Genomic DNA, 26,942 nt, shown 5'->3' on the forward strand with positions numbered 1-26,942 from the left:
TTTCCACTTAGGTGCTACACAGCTCTCTCCCCGCCCTCCTGAGAGCACTCCTCTGGGAAGGGGCAGGGAAGCTGTCATGTCTAGGCAAGCCCTGACTGCTATCACAGCACAGGTTCACTCTACATCTGTGCTTTCATCCCACTCCGCCCAAGTACAGCTGCAGCCAGGAGTGTCTTTTGTAGGGGCTAGGGAGGTCTCTCAGGAGAGGAAGGGAAGAGAGAAGTTAACAGGGGTAAGGAAAAGTTACTTCATGTCCAAAGCAGTGTCTTATTAGGGGATCAAAGCAGAGGGTGAATGAAGGTTGCCTATGGGGGCTATCTTGGGGTTGTCACCCTCAGTGGAAAAGACCAGTCATTGTGCAAAGGACGGGGAACAATTCAGGTCAGGATAAAGACTGAGGTCACAGCTTCTACTTTGTCCTCAGGCAGGAAAGATCAGGCATTGTGCAAAGGACTGGGAACAGCCCAGGTCAGGATGAAGTCTGAGGTCACAGCTTCTACTTCGCTATCAGAAGGACTTCTCCTTCAAACATGCAAAGGGGGACAGGATGGAGGAGACCTCCTGGCAGTGTCTTCTGGTTCTGAGGTTTGCCTTACGAAGGAACACAAATCAGGAAAGCTGAACACTTGCCTCAAACGGCAAGAGAACCTGACCTTTGTTAGAGGACAGGAGGCAACAGAAAGCTGCCAAAGGCTTCACTCAACCTCTCCCTGAATTCCCAGCCATATAAAGCTCTGCTGGGTATATAATGGCTCAGCCACCCCATGATCCCAGAAAAACTGCGCTTGCCTGCATTACATCTCACTATTTCAGCCTTGCAGACTTTGCTACTGATAAACCCTGAGCTCTGTGATTAACCTCCTCAAGCATGTAACATACCCGTTTACCATGAAGCTGTGCCCCTGGCCTGTGCTGTGGTTCCCTGATGAGCTCTGCAGGGTGGCAGGCGAGGCAAGCTCCATGGCAGCTCAGTCTGGTGCCTGCCGGCAGTGTCCCGACGAGCCCGGGCACAAACAAGGAGCGAAGGGAGGGCCTCAGCCCTCTCTGCCCTCCGATACCTGGCGAGCAGAGCGGAGCGGGCCCTTTCCCAGGCCTGTTTTTCCCAGCGTGTCTACAGCGGGTGCCCAAGGGCCGGCTAAACCAGGTGCCGGGGGCACAGGGGCTGCTGGCTGCGCACATCCGCCGCCGGCCGCGCTCCCAGGGGAGCCGAGGGCAGCCCAAGGCCTCCAGGGAAGGGAGGTTGGCAGCGATGACAGCCGCGCCCACAACCCCCGCCCCGCTGCCGGTTGCGGCTCCCACCCCCGGGCCCACCGGGCGCTCCGGGGGAGGCTCCGCACCGCCTCCGGGGCGGGGCGGGCCCTGGCCCCAGGGGGGCTCTGCTGCCTCCCCGGTGCTGTGCAGCCACCTGCCGGCCGCTGCCGGAGCCGCGCCTGCGTGGGCCCCGGTTACCGCGGCGGAGGAGCCGAGGCGCCGGGCGCCGCCGCCGCAACGCCTCCTGCGGTCAGGCGGCGGGGCGGGCCGGGAGCTCCCCCCTGAGGCGCCGATGCCGCTCCCTCTCGGGGCACCGGGGCTCTCCATGGCTCGGAGGACGGCGGTTCGAGGCTGGCCTGGGCTTGTGTGGCCAAGGGTGCATGGCCTCCTGCCTGTTGGCCGCGGTCGCTGCCCGCCGTCCCTCGCAGCGCTCCCAAAGCCTGCCGCCGTGCTGCCGGGTGGGTCGTGCTTGCAGCTGGGTCCAACGCTGCTGCCTGCGCCTCCTGCCCCCCTTCAGTTTAGTGATGCAGAGACAGCCTCGGGTGGTGTGACCCGGTCCAGCCGGTTACCTCTTAGGTTTGTTCCTGTGCCCACATGTCACCTGTGCGGGTCCCTCCCTGTGCTCCCTCTTTCCTGGGTATCCTGTGTGCTGTCAGCAAGCAGAGGACTTTGAGGAGTGCAAGGACTTGGAGGATCTTATTTATGGTGTGGAAGGCTTGAAGGGCAATGTTGGGACCAGTCTGGGTTTGTATTGAAAGAAGTCTCTGAGGTCGACCAGCTTCTGTTTTCATAGAGGATCTGTGGTGAACGACATCTCCCTTCTTCATCTACAAGTCCTATTGTAACCTTGCTCCTACCCTGAGTTTGCATCTCCCCTCTGCTCTGATTGGGCTAAGGTGACCCCCAGGGGTCCATTCCAATGGACCTATTTCTGTGAGCTAAGAAAACAGATGAAAAGCAAGCAGATAAAAGAGTGTTCAAGACACTGAACGAAGCCTGCAGGTGGTTTCCTGTTGATCTTGGTTTATTGTTGATCTTACGATTACTTGTTTCTCTCCACAGCCTGCCAGCGAGGATTCTACCGTCACTCCCTGGAGGCTAAAAGCTGCCTGAAGTGCCCCCCCAACAGCTTGTCCGATGAGTCGGGGGCTACGTCTTGTTCCTGCAATGCAGGCTTCTACCGAGCACCCTCAGAGGGCCAGAACATTGCTTGCACCCGTGAGTCACAGATAGAAGGAACATTATCTTTAATGTATCTATGGCTGTATCTAGATATCTAGATATATACACAGACTGGGGGATGAAATTATTGAGAGCAGCCACACAGATAAGAGCGTAGGGATACTGGTGGGAAAAACTGGACATGAGCTGGCCGCGTGCACTTGCATCCAGAAAGCCAGTTGTAACCTGGGCTGTCTAAAGAAATGCATGGCCAACAGGTCAAGGGAGGTGATTCTCACCCTCTCATGCTCTCATGACACCTCACCTGGAGTACTATGTCCAGCTCTGGTGTCCCTAGTACAAAAGAGATATGGACCTGCTAAAGTGAGTCCGTAAGAGGGGCACAAAAATGGTCAGAGACTGGAACACCTCTCCTAATGAAAAAAGGCTGAGAGAACTGGGCTTGTTCAAGCCTGGAGGAGTAGGCTTCAGGGAGATCTTATTGCGGCCTTTCAGTACTTAAAGGGGGTTTATAAGGAAGGCAGAGAAAGACTTTTTACCAGGGCTTGTAGTGATGGGACAAGGGGCAATGGTTTTAAATGGAAAGAGAGTAGACATAGATGGGACATACACAAGAAACTTTTTACAGTGCAGGTGATGAGACACTGGAGCGGGTTGCTGTGGATACCCTGTGTTTGTAAGTGTTCTAATGTCAGGTTGGATGGGGCTTTCAGCAAGCTGATCTAGTGGAAGATGTCCCTGCCCATGGCAGGGGAGTTGGACTAAATGACCTTTAAAGGTCCCTTCCAACCCAAATCATTCTGTGATTCTATGAACAAGGAGATGGGAGAAAACAAAACATTGGGAAATGGAGATGAGACATCAGAGAGGGAGAGACTGGGGGGACAGAGGGCTCCATGCGAAATGCATCAGCAGATGGGAAACTGCCAATGTAGTTTTGGTGTTAGCAACTGGATCTAATACTTTCTTTCATGCTTCTTGTAGGCCCCCCCTCAGCTCCCCGCAATGTCAGCTTCTCCCTTATTGGCACGCAGCTGAGCCTGTGGTGGCAGCCACCCAGTGACCATGGTGGGCGAAAGGACCTGACTTACACAGTCTTCTGTCAGCGGTGCCATTTCCACTCATGTGAGCCATGCGAGGCTGGGGTGGTGTTCTCCCCCAGTGCTTCTGGTCTCACTAAACCTGCTGTGGACGTGGACGGCCTAGAAGCTTACACCAACTACACATTTGCTGTGGAAGCCCATAATGGTGTCTCAGGAATGGGACCTGCTCCACAGAGAACTGCTCCAGCTGTCTGGGTTGCAGTTGGACATGCAGGTTAGCAGAAGCAGAGAGTTCTTCCTGCTCATCAGGAGAAGGAACAGGAATCTCTGTGAATGTTTAAGCTTTCTCCACCTTCTCCTTCTGTCTGCCACATGTGTCGGTATGGTATGATAAGGATTCTAAGGTACCTCTGCCTCTGGCATGTAAAGTCCATCAGGCATATCCCTTGCAAGTCAAAGCAGCAGTAATCATTACCCACCAAGGGCTATGAATCCACCAAGGACTTAACAGAAATGAGGAGAATGAAGCCCTCCTTGTCATACACTAGTGTAGCCCAGCCTAAGTATTGTAACCTGTGTGACAGGAAGAACAGGGACTGTGGCATGAAATACTTCCATGACCCAGATACTGCAAAAAGTCCAACCAACCACAACAGTAACCCTGAAAAGATAAGAGCTTTGAAAGCATGGAGAAGTGAGGATGCTAAAAACATGCAGGTTGTGACACATTTCTGTAGTTTAGCTTCAAGCTGGCAAGTTTGGCTGTTCTGTTTCCAGAGTGCTGTGAAAGGTGACTTTCAAACAGCCCTTGGTGCTTCCCCCAGGTTGTGATTTGGTGACAAAATAGGACTTTTCTTCCTGACACTATGTGGGGGCAGAACAAATCTGAGCTAGAAAAGTAGAGATACTTTTAGCTCGCCTCATCACTACCTAGTGATGACGAAGAACAAGGAGAAAACCCAGCTTGACTCCTCAGTCCTTGCAGACTGTTGAGAATTATCTTCTCATTCATGACCAGCATGCATTTGCAGTCAGCTGAAAGATTTTGAGCATTGAATTTCACTGTACCCTTATGAAACTGAGCTGCATTCATAAATCACACAGGATAGGTATGTTACTGCTGCTGTAAGAACATATCCTAACATCTTTATTTCAAATTGAATGCTTTCTGTGCAGGGCTGCATTAAATATAATTTCGTGGAACACTGATTTTGTTTTGAGGGCCAAAGTTGTGTTTCCAGTGTTGGGATAGAAGTGGACCATTCATGGAAAGCAATTACAGCCAAAGACCTCATTTCCCTTTCATCACAGAAAAGAAAGATGAGGGAGTGGGAGTGCCGATGAAAGTCAGTTCCAGTTGCATGGTATGACCAGAGAAGGAAAGAGAGAGCTTATGGTGGAGAGAGGGCCTAGTTTGCATTATGTTTGTATTTCTTCCTGATGTTCTTTGTTCTGTCCCCTGCAGCTCCGGTGACAGTATCCCAGTTCATCCTGACACAGAGAGATGACAGTAGCCTTTCCGTGTCTTGGCTTGCCCCACGGCAGCGCAGCCAGACCTCAGTGGAGTATGAGGTCATGTTCTTTGAGAAGGTGAGGCCTGCCTTATTTGTTCTTTCCCCTTTCACCCAAAGGGGTGGAAGTGTCTTCTTTGTCCAACAGGTATTTGTTACTTTACCCTGTTTGATTTCTGCAGGGAGAGGAGGCACGTTACACAGTGAAGCACCTTCTTGAGCCAAATGTCACTCTGAGAGACCTGCAGCCAGACACAGCCTACCTGCTGCGCGTGAGATCCATCACACCCCTTGGGCCTGGGCCCTACTCCCCAGAGCAGGAATTCCGCACCCTTCCACCAGGTAAAGGAGCCACTGGTGTTTCATTTGGAGGAAACTCAGTTCTCCATCAGATTGTATATTCGTATGGTACACGGATGTCTGTTTGTGTTCTGCTAGCTGTAAGACACAGACAGCACGCTCCTGAGTTCCTTGTCACCAGGGCTAAGCCTGTTGCTTTGTAAAAATGTAGAACAAGGAGACTTCTATCCCGTTTCCTTGCTGTCACACAGAATCCAGTTGTACTTTGCTGTGAAGAACTGATCAGTCTCGGGTTTGTGTGTTGTACTGGAAAATTACTTAACCAGCTCTTCATCTATCCCTGAAAGACATTCTGGTTCTGGCTAATGTTTCTAAGTTTGCATGTTAGCAAAACGATTACCATATGCCTCCTTTTGTGTGAAAGCAGTGAAAAGGGGAACTCAAAGGACCTCACCCTGGTTTTTTCCCAGCTTTATCATTTCCGCTCTATGTAGTCCTGACCCTGAATGTAACTCTTCATTTCATGGCAGTTCTTTTTTGATAATACTAGAAGAATTGTTTAGCTCGAATGGTCCAGGGATTTAGTGGAACACGATTTGCAAGGGGAGACTTTTCTTTTTGTTTAATCTAAATTCCTTAGTTTCCTGCAGAAGTGCTGTGTACCTAAAAACTTGCCCATTTTATTAATAAAATACATTATTTCACCTTCCAAATCTTTTTTAGTTGAACAAAAAAGAACACTGCCTCTGCCTCTTGAGTTCTGCTTAACTAAGCTGGTGATTTTTAATAGTTTTAGTCAGATGAGTCAGCATCAAATTGAGAAAGAAAACCAAGTGTTAAGTAGGCTTTATGGATGCTGACCACTGGGGCTGGATGTTAGGAAACACTTCCAGACACAATTGTCTGTGTCACACAAGCTGTTGCTTGCTTTAAAATCTGCTCACTTACCGAAACCGTTTCTGTAGGAATTTGCTTTCTTCTGGATGTTTTCCTAAATGTCTTCAGGAAAAGGTTACAAAATGTAGATTCTCATTACATATGGATGTGAACACTTTTCTTGAATGTATTTTTAAGTTGTTAAAATAGTTTTTAATTGTTTGAGGTTATGGGAAATAAGGTTTAAAAATACATACTTCACCAACGGAGGTCGTTTAGCATTTCTTCTGCTGCATTCAAATATACTGTATGGAAATGGCTGCCTTTAGCTTGAGAATCTAAATGAAAGATTCTCAATTACACCTGTAATTATGTGAATGCTATCTAATGCTATCCAGTCACAAAATGAAACCACCTGAGGCTTAGTTTTGAGAAAGCATGAATATGATGTTAGACTGCAAGTTTGTAAGTTGGTACTTGCTTGTTTTGAAAGTCCTAAGCAGGCAGGGGCTTCTGTCAAGGTATTTAAGCAAAGGACCAACACCAGATATTAATGGAAAGGAAGGATGAAATTAGTTTCATAAACAAGAAGAGAGTCAAGTTAGATGCTGGGGAAAATCCTGTCTTTGCTCTGCCATAGTCTAGATCAGTTACTCAGCAGGAAGAAGGGTCTGATCTGAAAGAGCAGTAGGAGAGGAGTGGCAAGGAAGGAAGAGCTGTTGCTTCTGAAAGTGTCATGGAATCTATGAAGAAAATCAGGCATAGGGATAAATTATTCAACTAGAAGAAGACTGTAGATAAAAGTCAACCAGATACTACCAGGAGGTACTCCATGCATATCAACAGCAGAATGACAGGACTCAAATTTGGTGGCTCTGCTGCCTAGAAGACAAATGGCCATAGCTTGCCTAATACCATTGGCTGGAAGAAGCTGGTTGCTACATTCCAGACAAATAGTTCTTGTCCTTTTACATGATATGGCTTTTCTTTTTGTTCCTGCAGACACAGGAGCTCTGTCTGGTGGAGTCATAGTTTCTATTGTCTTTGGAGTTCTACTATTTATTGGGCTGCTTCTGGGATTTCTCATCTTTCGGAGAAAGTAAGTGTTGATTTTGGGCATTGAGAAAGGTATAGATGTAGGAATAGCTGAGCTATGGGGCCTGGAGAAAGGGAGGGAGGCTCTGGTTTCTTAGAGGATATTGGATAGGTAGAGTTTAGAGAAGAATGAGTAAGACTGCTGTGCTGCTGCAAAATGGAATGAGTCTCAGTAAGTAACTTGGATTAGCAGGACTGGAGGGATTGATACATCTGTAAGATAATGCTTGCTGCTGAGGACAGAGGAAAATGTGATTTCTCAGTTTTGTTATGATCCAGCAGTATCATACTGTTATCATAACAGAGGAATAAAAAGATTGTGATAGTACAATCATTTCTATGGCTGCTCATCAATTAAGTGCACACTGCATGTATGCAGTCATTTCAAACTATATTCCATATACCATTACTTTCGTGATCCTCTCCCCGGGACCACTAAATGTCTGTAAAGCTGCTATTATTTTGTTTTAACAATGTCAGGTATTTTACTGAATGTGTACAGAAAACATAAAATAAATAGAAATGTAATTCAGCAAGCAAGAAGGATGAGCAAAGCTGCCTGCCTGGAAACAAAGCTCCGTTTCTAAATGTAAATGAAGCATCACATTTTCTTGCTAGCTACACTCTACCAAGTAGGTGCAGTGTCTGGTTCCACTTTGGTCTGCGTTGCCCTGAACTCTGTCCCTGACCAATCTTAGGGTAGACAGCCTGAAGTCTCACTTTTCTCTTTGCTATCTGCTGACCGTTTTACTTTCATGACTGCTTCTCTTGTTCCAGGCAGGCTCGTCGGAGACAAGCACGGCCAGATTACAATACTTCAGGCTTTGACAGAGGTGAGCTTCTAAGGGGTGGTAGAACTGCAGAGAAGCCTGGAATAGGTTGGAAGGAATGAAAAGGAACAGTAGTTTCAAAGCAGACACTGGCATAGATTTTCTGATGTAATTTTCCTCTTCCCATAACAGCTGTAGCCTTCAGTGTATGTAGATTTGTAGATTTGCTTACTGCCATTGTCAGAATCCCACAGATTCACCTCTGCTTCTGTAGCTTTGCCCTACAAAGCTTGTCCAAAGGTCTGACAGGTTAATTTGCTCTGTTGTTTTCCTTTACCATAGAGAAAGTCTGGTTGAAGCCCTATGTAGACCTGCAACCATATGATGACCCTAGCAGAGGGGTGCTGGAATTCACTAAGGAGCTGGACGTCTCTTGTGTCACTATGGAGAATGTCATTGGAGAGGGTGAGTTACTTGTCACCCTCACCGTCTTTCACGCTGGTATTTTGCTGCCTATTCCTGAGTTCATCTGTGACCTTTTGCCTCTCGTTGTCCTCAGGGGAGTTTGGGGAGGTCTATCGTGGGTCCCTGCGGCTCCCAGGGAAAGAACGTATCGTGGTTGCCATCAAGACCCTGAAGTCGACATATTCAGACTCACAGTGGTGGAACTTCCTGCGTGAAGCAACAATTATGGGGCAGTTCAATCACCCGAACATTGTGCATCTGGAAGGAGTTGTCACCAAAAGTAAGAGAGTGTGTGGGAGAGTTCTGCTATGAGAGCAGAAACTGGCACATTTCTTGGGCCTTTATTAGTGCTGTCAGAGAGGCTGTGCTGGGATAGGACAGAAATTGTCATGTTAGCCTCTGGCAGAGCATAAGGGAGGGAGGACAGGTATGGATTTCCAACAGAGTCACGAGGCAGTGTTAGGAGAGGTCTTCTGGGGTTGGTGAGTGGATGGGAAGTTGGGGTTAGTGTTGCTGTAAGGTTCTATGTGTGACACAAGTTGGAATTCAAGATCTTTAGGGGACATCTAAGGAGGGGTCAGCCAGCTGTGCCAGTGGAGCGGGGATGTTGGTTGGGCTTGGATGTGGTTGTGTGTGCTGGGGCAATGTGGAGAGCACTGAAAGGTAGTAGGAGAACTGCAAAAAAGCTGACACCTTCTTGTCTTCCTCAAGGGAGGCCAATGATGATCATCACTGAGTATATGGAGAATGGAGCACTGGATACCTTCCTCCGGGTGAGAACTCCAATCTGTAATAGGCTTGTGTATACTGCTGGAACTTGCACTTGACTGGACCTTAAAAGAAGACTAGAAATAAGATCCAAACATCCACTTACTTTCTGCTCCCTGACATTTTCAGTCTCAGCTTGATGCCATACGGTTTCCTCAGTGTCCAGAGTGCTGGTTTGGTAGTTGAAGTGCAGGTGCCCAATGATGACTCTGGAGAGCACCACCAGTCCCTTAGTGAGAACTTGTTGGGTCCTTTGGGCTACAGCCTTTTTGCTTGCTCAGCAGTGCCCACTTCTGCAAGTTGATATGGTTAGTAACTAGAAACCAAGCAGATTCATGTCCCTTAACCAGTGACTCTCTTTTCCTTCCATGCAGGAGAATGAGGAGAAATTCAGCCCTGTGCAACTTGTGAGCATGCTGCAGGGAATAGCCTCGGGGATGACCTACTTTTCTGAACACAACTACGTGCACCGGGATCTGGCTGCTCGCAACATCCTGGTGACACGCAGTCTTCAATGCAAGGTGTCGGACTTTGGTCTCTCCCGAATATTAGAGAACGATGCAGAAGGAACCTATGAAACCAAGGTAATGCAAACCCAATCTCTCAGTCTTGTAAATGAGCTGTAGTTTCAGGGGCACTGGGATTCTGCCAGGTAAGTATAGCAGCACATCTTCACAACAGGAAACACCAGGGCGGGGGAAGATTTGGATGGAAAATCCCTGAGGAAACCCCATAATAAAACTCAAGTCACAGTGTGGATGATTCAGGGGGTAGTACTTTTCTGCTTGGAGACCATGTAGATTTTGTTTGCTAAGCGATTCAGAGAGATTGCAGTTTTAAAATGAGAAGCAAAATCAGAGGTCTCACCTTTTGGACCCGGTTACCTAAATCTAACTTTGAAGATAGCCCTGCTGTCACCAGGGGTTTGGAGCAGCGACGTCTACAGGTCTGTTTCAGTAACAGTTCCAGTGTTTCTAATGGCTGATGTCAGGCTCTCACTGCCATAGCAGTGATTTTGTGTAGCATTCAAACAGAACTTAAACTCATGAACTTTCCAAGAATGCTTCTTTCCTGTTTGGAAATTTCCCCAGGGATGGATACAAGTCACTTCAAGTGAGGTGGGCACAGGCTTTGAACCACTTTGTAAGCTCCCTGCATGAAAACACTGGAGAAATACACCTCAAGCATACATGCTGGATACACTATGTCTCTGCTTTGTCACAGGGTGGTAAGATTCCCATCCGATGGACAGCTCCAGAGGCTATTGCTCATCGGATCTTCACCTCAGCTAGTGATGTCTGGAGCTTTGGAATTGTCATGTGGGAGGTGCTGTCATTTGGTGACAAGCCATATGGGAACATGAGCAATCAAGAGGTAACAGACACTGAGCACAAGCGCTGATTTAAAGGAATGAACAAGGCATATAGGCCCAACTTCTGTAGATCTCCCTCAGCCTGCAGTCTTGATATTCTTTTGAGCACAGAACTACTCTGTCTCCCTCCCTGCTAAAAATCAGTGCAAGCAAGTCAAGGATGATAAGTGCTTGCACCTCTGAACCATGTTCAGGTGTCAACAGCAATGAGCCAAAATTAAGACAGGTTAAATGAGCCATGGCCTCTTGGTCTGGAGATGTTCTCTGTTGGTTCATTTCACTCCTTCCTCTGGCTCTGGAGTACTAAGTCTCGTCTCATTCTAGGTTCAGCACATGCTGTTAAAATTGCTCCTCAAAATCCAGTTCCTCTTTTCTCACTGGGCCTGTGCCATAATCATTTGGTGCTCACTTCTTGTGAACACATGCTGTGGATGGCAAATGGGAGCTAAGCTAGTAAAGGATTGAAACTATTCAACTTTTGACATCCCTTAGGTGTCCTGATCCTTTGCTGTGCTGCCCAAACCCTACTTCATACACGTGTAATCTGCTTCAACTCCTGCCTGACTGCGCTCTATGCAAAACTGCCTGCTCCCAGCCCCACAGAGGCCTCTGGCTCTTCTTTCACACTCTCTGCTCTTGGACAGATTTTCTCTGTCTTCTGTGCAGGTGATGAAAAGCTTAGAGGACGGGTATCGGCTCCCGCCACCCGTGGACTGCCCATCTATCCTCTACGAGCTCATGAAGAGCTGCTGGTCACACAACAGGATGAGGAGGCCTCATTTTCAGGAAATCCGGGCACAGCTGCAACATTTCATCTCAAGTCCCCAGCTCCTCCGGCCTGTTGCAGACTTTGATCCCAGGTAAGCAGGCTACCACTGGAGAAGGAGAGGTTAACTGTCTCCAGCAGGAGGAGAGGTAGTGCTAGCAATGCAGGCTGGCAAGAGACACCTTGAATGCTCTGTGTGCAGAAGATGGTAGTCACCTCTGTCACAGTGACAGAGGCCATGGCCATTGGCCTGGGCCATTTGACCTCACTGTGCAGAGAGCAGATAGGTTTGCCTAGCCCTGGCACAGGGCACTTGCCCACTAGCTACTCTCTCCTAGCTAGTACTAGCTATTTGAAGATGTTGCCTGGCTAATGAGGATTGTTTGTGTCTTTAGGGTAACACTCCGGCTCCCCAGCTGCAGTGGATCTGATGGGATTCCCTATCGATCCATCCCTGAATGGCTGGAATCCATTCGTATGAAGCGCTACATCTCCAACTTCCGCACTGCTGGCTTGGACACTATGGAGTCCATTCTGGAGCTCACTGCTGAGTAAGGGCAGGCTAAGCTCCCACAGGGCATCTGAGGATATGGTCTCTCCCTGTGATCGCTGAACAGGCACTCATATTTACTTGGAAGGCTTCTTTCCATCCTTCTCTATACAGTTAAATGGAAGTGGACTGGCTTTTTGCCCCAAAAGGGAAAAATTGGTCCAGAGAATTGGGATCAGCCCAAACTGTGACAGTAATTCCCAAACTGTTCATGCAGAAGACTTTTTAGGGGTCTGAGCTCATCTGAACTCACATCAGACACACAAAGCAAGGGAAAACAATAGATGGCAGACAGTTCTCCAACTTGACCATCTCCCCACCCTTCTAGGACTTTATAAGATCATTGATATATAGATCATAGATTTTATAAGATCATTGTCTTGCCTTGCAGTCCAGGTAGGACTGCATCACCCAGGCACTGTTCTAGCATAGAGCAAAGTTCTTCTGGGCTCCTTAGAAGGACTCATGCCAGATGCTTTACCAGCCCAGCTGTGTTCTGTTGCAGGGTTGAGGATGCAAAGCCAGGTCTGCCCAGGGGAGTTACATAAAGCTAAATGTGCAGGCACAGACCTGCTAAAGGGTTGAGACATGGCCTATATCACAAACTGACATAGACAGTCCTAGCTTAATGGGAACACATGCCTAGTCACAAGGTGGGAGAAAACAGAGCAGAGGTAACCAGTGAAGGGCAGGAACATCTAGAAGTTTCTTCCCTCTAGAGAAAAGGAGAGTGTAGTAGGAGGTGCTGAGAGAAAGGAAGCTTTATGAACTAATGCTTGGTAATTGTTTCTGCCCTTACCCGCATCCCAGTCCCAAAGAAACAAGAACGGCAATTCATTTTTCTTCTCTTTTCCCATTTCCTTCAGGGACTTGAAACAGATGGGAGTGTCACTTCCAGGCCACCAGAAGAGGATCCTGTGCAGCATCCAAGGCTTTAAGGAGTGATCAGTCATTGCTCTCTTAAGCTTGCTAAATGCCCATTCTTACCAGATATCACTTGGAATCATTCCTATGGTAATTGCTTCCAAATGAGTGACTGGGACAAGCAAAGCAAACCAACCAGAACTGAAAAAGCTCATGAGGCAACACCACCTTCTCTCATTTCTGTTCCACTCGCTTCAGCTCTACAGCAGCCATCAGTATGTTTCAGAGCACTGGTCTTAGAAACTGTCCTCAGCCCTGTCTTATGTAGTCCATTCTGTGCAGCACTAAGAAATCCCTGTAGTCCACATATTGGAGTTTCAGACTCTTGGCATATCACATGGAAACAAAGATACATACAAAGCAGGTTGTGAGGGAACGGTGGATAAAGTTTCAAGATTGGAAATGAGGGTTCAGGTGGACTGAGACATTCAGGAAACATGCACAAGGACCCAGACATGTAGAGATTGGGTCTATTCACTCCCTGGCATACATCCCTTATCACTCAGCAGCCTTCTCTCTTTCTTATTTTACACCAGGGAGAAACCACTCAGTCTTTCATAAGGCTGCTGGTAAGGGTTATATGTTTTAATTCAACTATTCTTGCCTTAAACCCCAACTCCTGGTGTACTTCTTTTGAGGAGAAGTCGGGAGTAGCAGCTCTAACTTGTGTGACCACGTAACCTCAGCATGTTGCTGTTTTGCACATGCACACTTCAGGGGGGAGATTTCAAACTCCTCCACCTGCTTAATACTTTTACTTGTGCCACAGACATAAAATCCTCTAGGTACCCATTCTTCTCTTCCCCTTTTTAAAAGGGAGTAGACTTGTTTGGCTGGGTAGGGTATCTGTAACAGAAAGATGTGTAGGTGGTCTGTCTTATTCCTTCTCTGTGGAGGAAATGTTATTATTTATCAGAGCTCAAGACACTTATAGACTGTAAATAATATTTTGTAAATAAACCTGTGGCAGAGCAGGCTGTGCTGGAGTTCTTTGGCTTATTTCAAACATGACTGGAACCTTTACTTTGGCATATATTGAAAGTTCCAGCAGGGTCCTTACATCCGTGTTCAGGTGTTTGAGCCAATGGTCTTCATCCATTTAACTGCAGGTTCAATGTGGCAATGCAGTTGCATTAGGACTGAAGGATCCATACACAGCTAAATCCAGTTACAGCTGTAGCCATCCATTAGCCAAGTCCATCTCTTTACATCTCCTGTGTTTATTCTGAAACCATGAGAAGTATTAAAAGCTACTGCTGTAATTTGATGAAATAATAGTGAGTAGTCCTTCTCCTGCAGAACAGACTGTCTGGGCAGGGGGGAGGAGAATCTCTCACTGATGTTCCTACAACTTTCTCCTACATAGGGAAAGCAGTCACCTCAAGATTTAGATTTCAGTGCTTAAGCTAAGTCTAAGTTGGTGAAGGTGAGTGCTAGCCATTCAGCTGCTACTGCTGCAGATAGCTATCCGTGTTCCCATAACTGTATAATGCTTCAAATTCTTAAGGCTATAAATTAAAAGTCCTGCTCCTGGGAAGGTCTTGCTTAACCAGAAATGACAGAAGAATTAAAAAGCAGAGATCTAAAGAACTGCAACTTAAAGCAAGAAGGCTGGTTTCTATTCAACATGAGAAGCAGCAGAGTATGCACATGAAACCATAGTGTACACATACTTTAGCTACTCAAGTCACTGGCAACTACAGTAAGAGATACAGCTGACAAGATAAGCTCCTAGTGTGAATCTTGTAAGTTCAGTCCTAGTAACAGATGTTTTTAACATGAAGTAGAGATAACAAATGAAGTTGCTACATGCAAATATCCAGGCTAGAAGATAAGCCCCGATGAGGCTGACACAAGATGATGAGTCTGTGTCATGCATATGTGTTAACCTATCCATGCAGATGATAGAAAATGGAGTGGTTGATAGATCAGATGCATGTGCTGCCATTCAGAGGGACCTTAATAGATGGGAGAAATGAGAAGAGAGATTACTCACAAAGCTGAACAACACGAAATGCAGAGCCCTGCAACTGGGAAGGAATAGCCCCATGCACCCCAGTACATGCTGGAGACTGACTAGCTAGAAAGCAACTTCGCAGCAAAGGACTTGCAGGTCATAGTGAACAGCAAGTTACATCTGAACCAGTAATATGGCCTTGTAGCAAAGGAGGCAAACAATATCTGAACTGCATTAGCAAATGCAGTAGCTGGAGGGAGGCGATTTTTAACCGCTATTCAAGGTTGGTCAAGACATCCAGAGTGTTTTGTCCAAGTCTGGGTTCCCCAGTACAAAGGACATGGACTTACTGGAGCAAGCCCAGTGAAAGGCCACTATAATTTTGGAGGGATTAGAGCATCTGACACAGGAGGCGAGGCTGGGAGAGCTGAGACTGTTCCAACCACAAGATGAGAAAGTTTAGCTGGCTCTTATAATTGTACATAAATACCTGATGGGAGGGAGTGAAGAAGAGGGAGCCAGCGTCCGCCCAGTGTTATCCAGTGAACGGAACAGCAGTGGAAACACATCAAAATAGAGTGAAGTCCAATTGAAGGTAAGAAAGAACCCAAACAACTTACTGTGAGAGCTGTTGAACACAGCAACAGGTTACCCAGGGAGGCAGTGGAGTTCTCCTTAGAGGTATTAAAAAACTGATGGGGTACATTCCTGAACAGCCTGCTCTGAGCAGGGAGCTTCCTTCCAGCTTCTACCATTAGGAGCTGCTGGATCAGCTAGCCTCATAGACAGGAGGCTGCTCAGGTCCATGTCCTCAGGTACAGATAGTAGCAAGCCTGAGAATGTATTCTCAATAGGCACTCATGCACACGAAATATCCATGTATGTAATATGTGCATGTATACATATGCATACACCCTGTCCCTGACTGGCCTGAGGCAGAAAGCACAGCAGTCGTGCAAGCACAGCACAAACAGCCTGATGCTATTCCCTTCTCTAGCTGATCAGGATGAACCTGTTAGCAGGAAATACATACATACATACACTATGGATCCCTCTAGTGCCTATTGAGGAGCTGGCTCCTCAATCTGGAGCCTGAGCTGGTCTCCTCAGTTGCTGGCACTAGGACATACGAGTCCTCCAGGCCTGCAGCGCCACTCCAGGGGTAGGCACTCGGACCCCTCATGTGCACACACACAAATAGATGCGAACTGTTCTCTGCTAGCTGGTCCAGGCTTACCAGGAGCTGACCTCCAGACCTGAGAGTGGCTTGGACATGCTAGGACCTCAAGCAGCTGGTGCTCAGTTCAGTCCCTCCAGCATCTCACCGGACTCGCAGCCATGCCAAATCAGGGATCTCAAGTCTCTTACCCTACTCACTCACCAGCTACTCTGACTTGCTTTTTGCTACTGATTACACATGGACATACACACCCACACAGCATGCATGCACTCAGGTATTTCCAGTTGCTGGCACTTAGATCTCCACATGCACTGAACAGAGTCCCTTCACAGAGGGGAGAGAAAGAGGTTTAGTAATACAGCACAGACAGGTCATAGCCAGACAACTGCATTGCGTATGTGCAGTCAGCCCTTTCTGGGTCCTTTTACCCATTTTTACCTGCTGCTTCCTCAACTGGACCAATTCCCCTTTTCCTGACATGGATCCTTCCCCTACACATCCCATAACAAGAGTTGTACAGTGACCAAATGCTGTTCCCCTGCATTCCATGCCCCTCAGAGGGACTAACCTTCCCTTAATCTGCAAAGTGATCCAGAGAACCCTTCCAGCTGACTCTGCTGGACAGGTTCATATGCAGACACCTGGGCTACAGTCCTCTGGTAGCTCTGGGATGAACTGGGTTAGAGCTCAGTTTAATCACATCATCGAGAAACAACCACCCAAGACAATGCCAGCAAGAACTCGGGCAAGAAAAAGAAAGCAAACGCACAACTTGTTTGTTCTTTGCTCATCCTATAGGAAACCTCAAAGAATTTACTGGATCAATTTGCAAGAGTCATTAAAGATTTCATCCAAAACTGGCAAGAGAACAAGAGTAGGTTTCATGTCTTTGAAGTGTAAAAACATTGATGCTTACCACACAGAGGAGTTTCACCGGCAGTGACCAAGACATATCATGCTTAAAACCATGAACAAGCACGAACACTTTGAGTAGCAATAGTTAAGGCAAGGCAAGCAAATTGGCTGCTTTATTCCAGTCTGATGCAAGTGGATTGTAGTAACTCACCTCCTAGTGACACATCAAGCAGACCACAACCTTGCTACACAGAAAAGTAGTCTTCCACTGCTTTAAAGGAGAGCTGCTCTTCAGGCAGAGGGAAGCAGGAAACAACAGTCTGAAAAGGAGACCAACTGGTGCAGAGAGAAAAGCCATTCTCAGGCTACTCACCTCTGGAGGCTCAGTGGAATAGCAACTGTGCATTCTCTACTGCCTCAGACAGCAATTCTCATGGGTTGTTGAACAAATACAGCAGACCCAACAATGGAAAAGACCCTACATTTTATTGAATGCAAACAGTGGTTGGCACAGTGTAGCTATTCAAAAGCTTTGTTCGGTTTCAGAGTTTCTAGTCCAGGAAATGGGGCTCAGTGCAGGAACACTTAGAGCCAGACAGTACATTGCAATTACACCACAGCTTTCACTGACAGCAGGGAAAGAATTCCTACTGGAACAGGGAGACATTCCTTAGTCTGCTCAATCCTCTTCCACACACTGAGACACCTCCCCACCGTGTGCTGCCCGTCCTTATGACAGTGTGTATTTGTAAACATGCTTTCTTTGGACCGCTTTGCTACTCTGGTGCCCAGCCTGGCTGCCCACCAAACACACTGGGAAGTGACTCATTCTGGGGAGGGAGAAAGACTGGAAAACAACTTTCCAAACTCGGGAATAGAGCAGGATTCCAAATGCTGCCAGTTTAATCTGGCTAAGGGGGAAATCAAAAGTAATGAGACAGCCAGTAAAATCCATTAGAGCCAGAAAACCTATGCTAGGTTAGCTTTTCACAGCAACAATAACAGGGATTCCCAGTATGTTCTGCCTCCACATCCTAACCCAGGAGCGAGGGATGGGGTAGCGCAAGACTTCCTCATCATGAAAGGAAGAACAAGAGGGAAAAACAAATGAAGACAGAAGCGGTACCGAGATAGAGGCTTCCACCTTCTAAGGCCAAATGGCCACTCTTGTCTCCGTGGCACAGAATGGTGCTCAGTCCCCCTCAGCACCTGCCATCAGGTCATTCTTGCCACTCCCACCAGGCGGTGGTCTTTCTCCTCCAGTCTTGAGGGAACAGAGACTGTGCACTCACCATCGCAGCCCCAGCCTGGAATACATGGTGGCCAGGACGCGGCAACAGGAGGAGAGGAAACTGCTTGGTGGGTGTGCAGAGAGAAGTCTAGGAGCAGTGAATCCTACATAAGTAAAGAGCTGTGCTGGCATAGTCTCCATTGGTAGCAATCTGCCTTCTCAGGCAGAGGGATAGGACAATGCGGGGAGGGGAAGAGTATTGAGTGCAGGGGTCTCAAGGGAATGCCCACTACAAGCTCCTCAGCGTGCTGTTTTGGCACGAACAGTGTGACATTTAATACACAGCACGTGCCCATCCAGTGGAAAGCACCCATTCTCGTCTGCTTCAATGGACAAGGGCTTCCCACAGTCCTAAACAGGGAAAGAAAAGAGGGAGGGAGCTCAATGACGGCCAACAGCAGGATAAATCCATTCAAGGACGTAAGAAATCCCCCACTGGGTCAGGATAATGGCTCACAGCCCACTGCTCTGTCTCTAGTGGTGCTGATAGGAGATACTATTTTGAGGGAAGAGCAAGACCCTTCTGTGATCCCAACATGTTCCCACAGTATACACAGCTGCTGTATTAGAGATGTTAGAGACTACAACCCTGCATAATCCTTCTTCATGGACCTGTGGTCACTGAATGCCTTATCTTTTTCTGAACCTGCTTTGAAAATAGAATCGTAGAATCATAGAATAGTTTGGGCTGGAAAGGACCTTAAGATCATCCAGTTCCAACCTCCCTGCCATGGGCAGGGACACCTCACACTAAACCATGTCACCCAAGACTCCATTCAACCTGGCCTTGAACATTGCCAGGGATGGAGCATTCACAACTTCCCTGGGCAACCCATTCCAGTGCCTCATCACCCTTACAGTAAAGAACTTTCCTTATATCCAATCTAAACTTCCCCTGTTTAAGTTTGAATCTGTTACCCCTTGTCTTATCACTACAGTTCCTAATGAAGAGTCCCTCTCCAGCATCCTTGTAGCACCCTTCAGATACCGGACGCTGCTCTGAGGTCTCCAGATTAATTCAAAACAACCTTAGCGTTTGGTCAGGAGAGACAACAAAGAGGTCCAGCTGCTGCTGATGAGCATGGAAGCCACCAAGCTTACCTCACATTTGTAACATTTCATGTGGAAATTCTTCTCCAATGCCACAACACGCACTGTCTCATCCTTCCCAGGCTCTGGCATGATGGGCTCACTACAGACTGAACAGCGTGGAGCATACTTCCTGCAACACACAGAAACGTGGAGGGGATCATGGCCACCGTGGTGACAGTCAATGAACATTTCTGATTGCCATAGAACACTCTGAGCAGCAGAGGACTAATAAGTCACAAAGAAGTGGGAAAAGACCTCATTGCTATAAGGTACATTGCTGACTCATTTTTAACTCAATGTCTGCTGACTGCATGGGCAACCCCACTCTGCAGCAGAATTAACCAGTTGTGAGGGAATCTGCCTTCTTTCAGACACCACACACACATACTCTCTCCATACCTGTGGTAGTCATCCACACAGTGAGGCTGGTTGGCCTGGTCCACAATAAAAGCAGCCCCTTCAAGAGGGGTATGGCACATCACACAGGTAAAGCACTGGGGATGGTACGAGTTACCAGTGGCCTTCAGCATCCGGTCTGTGATGGTTTGTTTGCAGACACTGCACTTTTCCAAGGTCCCCTGAGCCCAGAGGAAAACAGGTAAGACTCATTAATCCAGCCCAACACCCCTGGGAGGCTATACCACAGACAGGCAAGGTGGAAGGAGGAAGGGAAAACAAGAGAGAACAAGCACAGCAAGCTCAGCTCTCTCATCCCAGTAACTCACAGCATAGCAGTCCTCGCAGAAGGGCTTCTCATCCACATTGTAGAACTGCTGCCCCTGCAGCTGCTTCTCACATTTGAAGCAGGTGAAGCATTCCACATGGAAGAGGCAGTCCAGGGCCCTCACGGCTGGCTGGGTTCGTGACAGAGGCTTCCGACAGAAGCCACAGAGCTCTGTCAATGGAAGAAGAAAGGGATTAGGAGAGATGAAAACCCCTCATAGCCCTACTGCTGTTGAGGGAGGGAACGCACCAGAAGTAGCGGCCTCTACTGTGGGCGGATGCTCCATATCCTTCATTAGTTTCTGGGTCAACATCTCCAGCTCTTCTACTTCCTTCATAGTCAGGCAGGAATTCCCCCTAGGTGGATCTGCACTGGAGCCCGTGGGCCTATGCTGCAGGAAGAGGAAACATTCAACGCCTGAGGACACATACAGAACCATAGAATAGTTGTGGTTGGAAGGAACCTTCAAAGCTCCTCTAGTCCAACCCACCTGCAATGAACAGGGACATCCTCAACTAGATCAGGTTGCCTAGAACCACATCCAGCCTGGCCTTAAATGTGCCCAGGGATGGTGCATCCACCACCTCTCTGAGCAACCACCTGTGCCAGTGTTACCACCCTCATTGTAAAAACACCTTGAATCTCCCCTCCTTTAGTTTAAGACCACTGTCTCGTCCTGTTGCAAAAGACCCTGCTAAAAAGTGTTTCCCCTTTGCAGGACCCTATCCTTGTCCACAACTGTCTCTAGCTACAGCTCTTTCAGAGGGGTAACAGTCTCCTCTAGCCTGGGACAGACCCTCCCTCATTGTCCAACTTCGCTCCCAGTGATGCCCACCCAAAAGCACTGATCCCATGGCTCTATCCCCTACCGTGTCTTTTGCAGCAGCAGGTTGCTCTGTTGGACGCAGCTTCTCCTGCACTTGGGGTCTTTCCCTCTGCTGGGCATAGGTGAAATTGGGAGGCTGTGGCCGAGAGGAGGGACCTGAAGGTGAAGGAGCTGTGAACTGAGTCTGAAGGGAGGTAGGATATCTTGCAGAGTTTGATGGAGCCATGGGAACACTGGCACCTGGTTTGGACCCAGACTTAGGAGAGCCAGCAACAGACTTAGGTGGGGTGAATGTAGGGGTAGGCTGAGCAGGAGGGAGAGAGGGTGGTGGAGGGACTGGTGCTGGGGGCTCCTTGCGTTGCTGTGGGGCTGCCCATGGGGCTGGGGTCAGATCTGCCCCAGTGGGTTTGAAAGATAAGGTTCCACTTGGCTTTGGAGTGAACTTGGAAGGAAAGGAATGAGGAGTATCTTTGGATGCAGACGGTACTTCCACACGAGTTTTTGGGGCTGATGGTTTCTCCAGAGAACCTGTGGATCCTGGAGATATCTGTAAAGGGGAGCAACAGAGAGAAACAGGCAGTTGTCAGCAAGGTGGAAGAGAAAACATGCTGTCTATAGCAGTGTCAGCAGCTACCCCAGACCCACAATGTGGAGAGTTTCCACACTATCCTGACAAGCTGCAATATCTGTGCTTTCTGGTCCTTCACATTTTGCACTATGGTTTATCCAGACATTATTATCTTCACTACCTCCGTTCAGCAAACCAGTCATCTCTCCTTCCACTTCCAGCATCCTGGAGAGCTCACCCGGGGTCTGAAGGGGTCATTCTTCGCCATGTCATCCAACATTACGGACAGTGACTCAATCTCAAGATCAATGCTGCTCATCTTGCCACGTTCCTACACCACCATCCATGAGGAAAGAGGGAGCAGAGCACGTTACAGGAACAGCCAGAGAACCAGGTGCACCCCCTTACAAGAGCAGATTTTTGTGCTTTGGACCGTGGTACAGAGCTGCTCCTTGCTTTGAATGGAGAGCAAGCTGGTGAGGATGAACAGGGCACAGGCTCCAAGGTCTACAAACAGTGGGAAAATGCACAGCCCAAAGAAACTCACAGATTTAGGTGTGAAAAAAGCATCTGGAGCTCTCTTGTCCAACACCCTGCTCACAGCAGGGCTAACTCTAGCTAACAAGCTAGATCAGGTTGCTCAAGGCCTCATCCGGGTTAAGTTCTGAACATCCCCAAGGATGCAGATTCCCCAGCCTCTCCAGGCATTTGCGCCAGTGTGAAGCCACCCTTGGAGCGGAACAGCTTTTTCTTCTGTCCAAAAGGAATTCCCCTTGCCGCAGCTTGTGTCCATTATCTCTTGTTGTGCCCCAGTAAGAAGAATGTGTCTTCTCTCCAGCCCTCCTTTAGGTATAGCAGGCTGCAGTTAGATCCCTGCCTCGGTCTCCTCTTCTGCAGGCTGAACAAACCCAGCTCTCTCATCATGAGCTCCAACTCCCAATGACTGCTATGACCCTTCACTGGATTGCATCTAGTTCTGTATTCCTCTGGGTTATTACACTGGGAGCTCAACTGGAAAGTCTTCCAAGAGGCAGTCTCACTAGAAACCAGAGAGAGGAACCATCGCTGTCCTTGTCATGCTGACTACACTCTCACAACCGCAGCCCAGCACATGTGGTTGGCCTTTATTGCCACAAGGGTGCATTCCTGGCTCACACTCAACTCGCTGTCCATCAGAAGCACCAGGTCCTTCATCTGCAGAGAGCTGTAGCCTGGCCAGTTGACCCTAACCTATGCTGGTCCATAGGGCAACAGTATTTTCTGCTTTCCCACATCTCAGGGCTTCCAGCTGCTGAGTTCAGAGAGCAGTGAGAAACTGTCCCAGCTCTCAGAGCATCACAAAGAACTACACTTCCCTTGACCACACTCACCTGTGGGGCAGGTACATTGCTCAGGGGCCCTTCATCAAACATCGGTGGCGGCGGCGGCAAAGGGAAAACCTCTTCTGGGGCTGGTGGAAAAGGCTCTTCAAAGGGGGGTGGAGGTGGGGGAAAAGCACAGTTTGAGAAGCTTGCCTCCTCTCCAGGTGGTGGAGGAGGTGGCAGTGGCAGGTCTGTGGGGAAGAACGAGAACAAAAGCAAGTTTGGATCACTTCTGACAGCACAAACCCCAAAAGGGGTCTTGAAGGTATTAAATCAAATACTTCCCCGGTACTCAAGGGACCCCATCAGGAACAACTGAACTCTACAGGCTGGTTTTCACCTAGTCTAAAGCTATTTGCCATCATAGAAACTTCCCTCGTTATCTACTGCAATTAGTTACTGAGAATAATTATTGTATAATTGGGAAACATGTCTTACTATGCACTTTCTCACCCCTCTCATTCTTTGGTCCTTCGCATGTTTCTCTTGCCAGTAACTGGCTCAGATTGCTAAATAGGGAGCATTGCCAGTGGATAACCCAGGACCCTGAAGTATTATTACAGGAAAATAAGCTGGCACCTCACAGCTGGCTAGTAAGAACTATGAGAAACAAGAGGGAGCAAAACAAGGCAAATTGGACCAACTAAACCTTATGCTTATGAGGAATCTTTGAAACTGCTTTATTTTTCTAGGAAATTAAAACATCTTTCATTGGGGAAGCTAAAACATCCCCAATACACATGAGGACACGAGAGATTTTGTGGAACCCTTTTTAAGCAGGCTGAAAAGCACCAGAGTGCCTCAACCTCCTGTAAGAAAACCCCACTGCTTCTACCTACGCATATTTGCCAAAGATGTGGAACAGGAAAAAGAGACATTTTCTACTACACCACACGCAAATAAACATGAATACTCATGCCTTCACCGTGGATGGGAGAAGTTGTCCTCTTATCATCCAAGCAACAAAGAACACTGAAAACAAGGAGGCACAACTTCTACATCCCTTCTTCTATATATCCATCCCTCTCCCTTAGCTAGGCCCAACCAGCAGTGGGGTCAAAGACGATGTTTTTCACTCCTGCTACTCCATGTGCAACTTTTAACAGCAGTAACTGAACTGTCCCATCTTTATATCCAGTTACTGCCAGCAGACTTTATGGGGACTTCTCATACGTAACCCAAGGGAGACAATGCTGCCCTTTCACAAAATGAAATCCAAAATCTTAATTAGCTAGAGGCATGCATAAACTGCACTGGTATGCAGCACCTCTTCCAAACCTTCTTCTGAAACAGAACTTCTGCTTGGTGGAGGAAGTAATACTAAGCTGGTATTTTTAACTTTGAAACCAGAGTTTAGGTTCAAGTTTTGTATATGCTTGCCTTCTGGTTTATTGAAATGATAAGGAATATTGCAGAATCAAAGCCCTGATCTGCTGTCACATTGTTTCAGATGCACTAAAAGCCTGTTTTATGAATTATTCATACAAACAAAAAAGTTCCCCACAAACTTACTGTATCAGATTTATAGAGTGATCAATACCAAATACAACATGCCTACAGCAATACTAACTTAGCCATCCTGTCATTTAAGACAATGAGACCCATCACTATGGCTTTGTTATACCATTATTTGTTTGAGGAGTGTATACGAAAGGGACAGGATTGAAGAGATGCATCAGAGAAGGATCAAATCAAATGCATTTCTCTCATGACGGAGTTTTGGTGGTTCATTTGTACTTCAGATGTCTTGCTGGCAGCCCTCACCCGATAGTGCCAACAGCTCAAGCCCAATGGTCCTTTTGCCAATCTTTCTGTTATGTTAGCTCCTCCATAATAAGATTTATAAGGAAGGAAGGAATTGGAGCAAACACCTAATACTCCAATTGCATTCTGCATTGAAAAATAATTTTTAGCATCCATCTGTCAACTCCTGCACTTCAGGTTATGTATTTGTGTCAGTTTGAGACCTCCCCAAAGACATCCCTAATCCACACAACTACAGCAAAGCCCCCAACAACGTATGAGGAAGAAGGTCAGAGTTAGCTGGTGCAATTCTAGGAGACAGAAACACCCACATGCGGACCCTTGTGACTCGTGACTTCATAACCTGTCTCTTCTGAGCACAGAACCTGCCGTCCTACAGACCAGCTGCCAACCTAGGAATCATCAGCGTTGCACACTCTATACCAGATAGTGAAAGGCATCTATAACAGTAGATAACGTTATCTGAACACGCATGTCCTGACTGAGGCGTACCTTGGTTAGAGTCTTGGGGTAAAGCACAGCATCAAGCATTAGCAAGAGGTCCCTAGAGAAATTTCTGGTAGCCCCATGCTGATCACTTCCAAGTAGGGAGCCACACAACCAGGAACCCTCTGCTTGTCAGAGGACACAAATCCAACCAACAAAACCACACCATCAGCACAGGAAATAAGAAGAAAGAAAAAGACAAAGGAAACCATGCTACAAGAAGTGACTCTGCACAGGAAAACACACCCAGCCCAAACCACTAGGCAGAAGTGTAAAACTCTATAAGCCATACAGAGCTGTTTCTGACAGTTTCCACCAGTTTTCCCTGCCATTTTTCATTCCTCCCCATCCCCAGCAGCAGCGAAGATGGCAACTGCAGAGCCCATGAGAAGGATCTCTATCATCGGAGACAACCAGCTTGAGCTTAGATGAATCAACAAGCAGAACAGCATGATTCACCACCATCAGGATGAAGTTGCCTGCAACATACTTGCTCCCAGACATGCTGGCCAGAAACTGATTGCAGTTACACAATTATGCACTCAGGGAATACTATAAAAAACCCAATCCATTGCATTCCTCTAGCAGCAGTGCAATGCAGGATTGCCATCCAGCTTCCATTCTTAATGCAGGCTCTATGTACTTTGGTATCCCTTTACGATCGTCTCATCTCATTCTGGAACCTGCCAACCTCTACAGCACGAATATCCATCACTTGCAGGAGAGATGCCTCTGTTCCCATGTTTAGCCCTGTTCCAAACCTCACATCCCTAGGATTTAAAAATGCACTATCTGTCATGCCAGCCCTCACCTACCTTCTGGCAGCAGGGACATGGATGCTGATGGGATCTCCCCCACCTTCCCTATCTGAGCGCGTTGGGCGCCAGCTCCAGGAGGTGGGGGCAGTGGTGGCTCTGATGCATCCCCAGCCTTGAAGGGGTTCACCTTGGGTTTAGGGGCAACCACGGGTGCAAACTTCTTCTGTGGATTGTAGAAGAAAGGGGTAGAAATGTTGATGTTGACTGCGGATGTCATGCGGGTCCCCGGGGCGCCTGAGGAGGCCATCTTCTCAGCTCCTAGCAGGAAAGAAGAGGGAAGAAACCGATATGAAATCAGCCTTGTGCCAGAGTGGAAATCTATAGACAGAAACACGTGAAACAGAGGGATACAGAAGTTTAAGTCCATCCAGAGGCTGAGGTGCCCGAGCAGAGAGCAGAGCACTTCCAGCATCAGCACAGGAAAAAGGAGGAACAGAAACTGCAGACAGCACGCTTCACCATTGCAACTCAGTATGGCATTAACCGCAAAGGGCTTCCAGCTACAGAGAAACCCAAGCTTTCTGCTGCATGAGAACCTTGTAAAGCAGCACGCTGGAGAGGACAGCAGTGGGCTACCAGAATGTGTGTTACCCACCACACACACACCCTAAGGGGTGTCGCCATCCATGCTCTCCCAGAACTGGAATCAACATTTCCTCTCCCCCACTTACCCAATAACACCAAAGGCTCCTCTCGATCTCTGCCTGTGACAGCCCCGGTAACCTCCCCCCGTCCGACCCTGGCGCACCCCTCACATTGTCCATCCCCTACCTCCGGAGCTCTCCATGCTGCAAGCAGCGGCGGCTGTCACCTCCCCGGATCTCGCCCCCCTTTCCCCTCCTTCCTGCCCCCGCCAGGAAGCACTCCTGGGCTGCGGCCGCCGCTCCGCCCGTGCCCGGGGGCTGCGAGGAGCGCAGCAGCACCGCTGCACAGGGGCTCGGCCCTGCGCTGCGCAAGGACGCGCGGTGGGGTTGGGAAAGGCCGGCGCTCCGCTTGCAGCAGGCGGGCCATAGCAACCCTCTGCGCTCTCTCCTCCCCATCACCAGGCTGGAACAGCGAGACGCCAGCCCCGCCAAGCCGGCTGCTTCGGGAACCGCAGGGCTCAGGATGACAGCCACATTGCTAGGATTCCCTCAGCCCGGCAATG

General features: G+C 48.2%; 2 protein-coding genes across 4 annotated transcripts in view; one reads left to right on the top strand and one right to left on the bottom strand.

Annotated features, from left to right (window-relative positions):
* EPHA1 (EPH receptor A1) overlaps positions 1-12,894 on the top strand; it is a gene marked incomplete at both ends in the record, with an annotated part of 30,702 nt that extends 17,808 nt beyond the window's left edge. The window contains 14 exons of the mRNA XM_080613278.1: positions 2,314-2,469; positions 3,418-3,750; positions 4,942-5,066; positions 5,170-5,329; positions 7,166-7,262; positions 8,036-8,091; positions 8,371-8,493; positions 8,588-8,773; positions 9,205-9,266; positions 9,636-9,845; positions 10,486-10,635; positions 11,300-11,493; positions 11,795-11,950; positions 12,816-12,894. Coding sequence (XP_080469404.1) covers positions 2,314-2,469; positions 3,418-3,750; positions 4,942-5,066; positions 5,170-5,329; positions 7,166-7,262; positions 8,036-8,091; positions 8,371-8,493; positions 8,588-8,773; positions 9,205-9,266; positions 9,636-9,845; positions 10,486-10,635; positions 11,300-11,493; positions 11,795-11,950; positions 12,816-12,894 — 2,087 coding nt within the window. The remainder of the gene's footprint in view (positions 1-2,313; positions 2,470-3,417; positions 3,751-4,941; positions 5,067-5,169; positions 5,330-7,165; positions 7,263-8,035; positions 8,092-8,370; positions 8,494-8,587; positions 8,774-9,204; positions 9,267-9,635; positions 9,846-10,485; positions 10,636-11,299; positions 11,494-11,794; positions 11,951-12,815) is intronic.
* The window catches only part of ZYX (zyxin), a 30,534-nt gene that overhangs the window by 1,038 nt on the left and 2,554 nt on the right, over positions 1-26,942 (bottom strand). Inside the window, exons 2-10 of one of the 3 annotated variants that reach the window (XM_080613279.1) lie at positions 25,793-26,053; positions 22,737-22,918; positions 21,605-21,697; positions 20,842-21,345; positions 20,222-20,363; positions 19,974-20,143; positions 19,648-19,826; positions 19,258-19,378; positions 17,333-18,507 (exon numbers count right to left, since the gene is read on the bottom strand). In XM_080613279.1, coding sequence (XP_080469405.1) covers positions 18,397-18,507; positions 19,258-19,378; positions 19,648-19,826; positions 19,974-20,143; positions 20,222-20,363; positions 20,842-21,345; positions 21,605-21,697; positions 22,737-22,918; positions 25,793-26,042 — 1,752 coding nt within the window. In that variant the 5' untranslated portion in view covers positions 26,043-26,053 and the 3' untranslated portion in view covers positions 17,333-18,396. Of the gene's footprint in view, positions 1-17,332; positions 18,508-19,257; positions 19,379-19,647; positions 19,827-19,973; positions 20,144-20,221; positions 20,364-20,841; positions 21,346-21,604; positions 21,698-22,736; positions 22,919-25,792; positions 26,054-26,942 lie in introns of those variants that run through there. The other 2 variants (XM_080613281.1, XM_080613280.1) reach the window with 2 other exon arrangements.

This window comes from Psittacula echo, assembly GCF_963264785.1.
Source record: "Psittacula echo genome assembly, chromosome: 3".
Lineage (NCBI taxonomy): Eukaryota > Metazoa > Chordata > Aves > Psittaciformes > Psittacidae > Psittacula > Psittacula echo.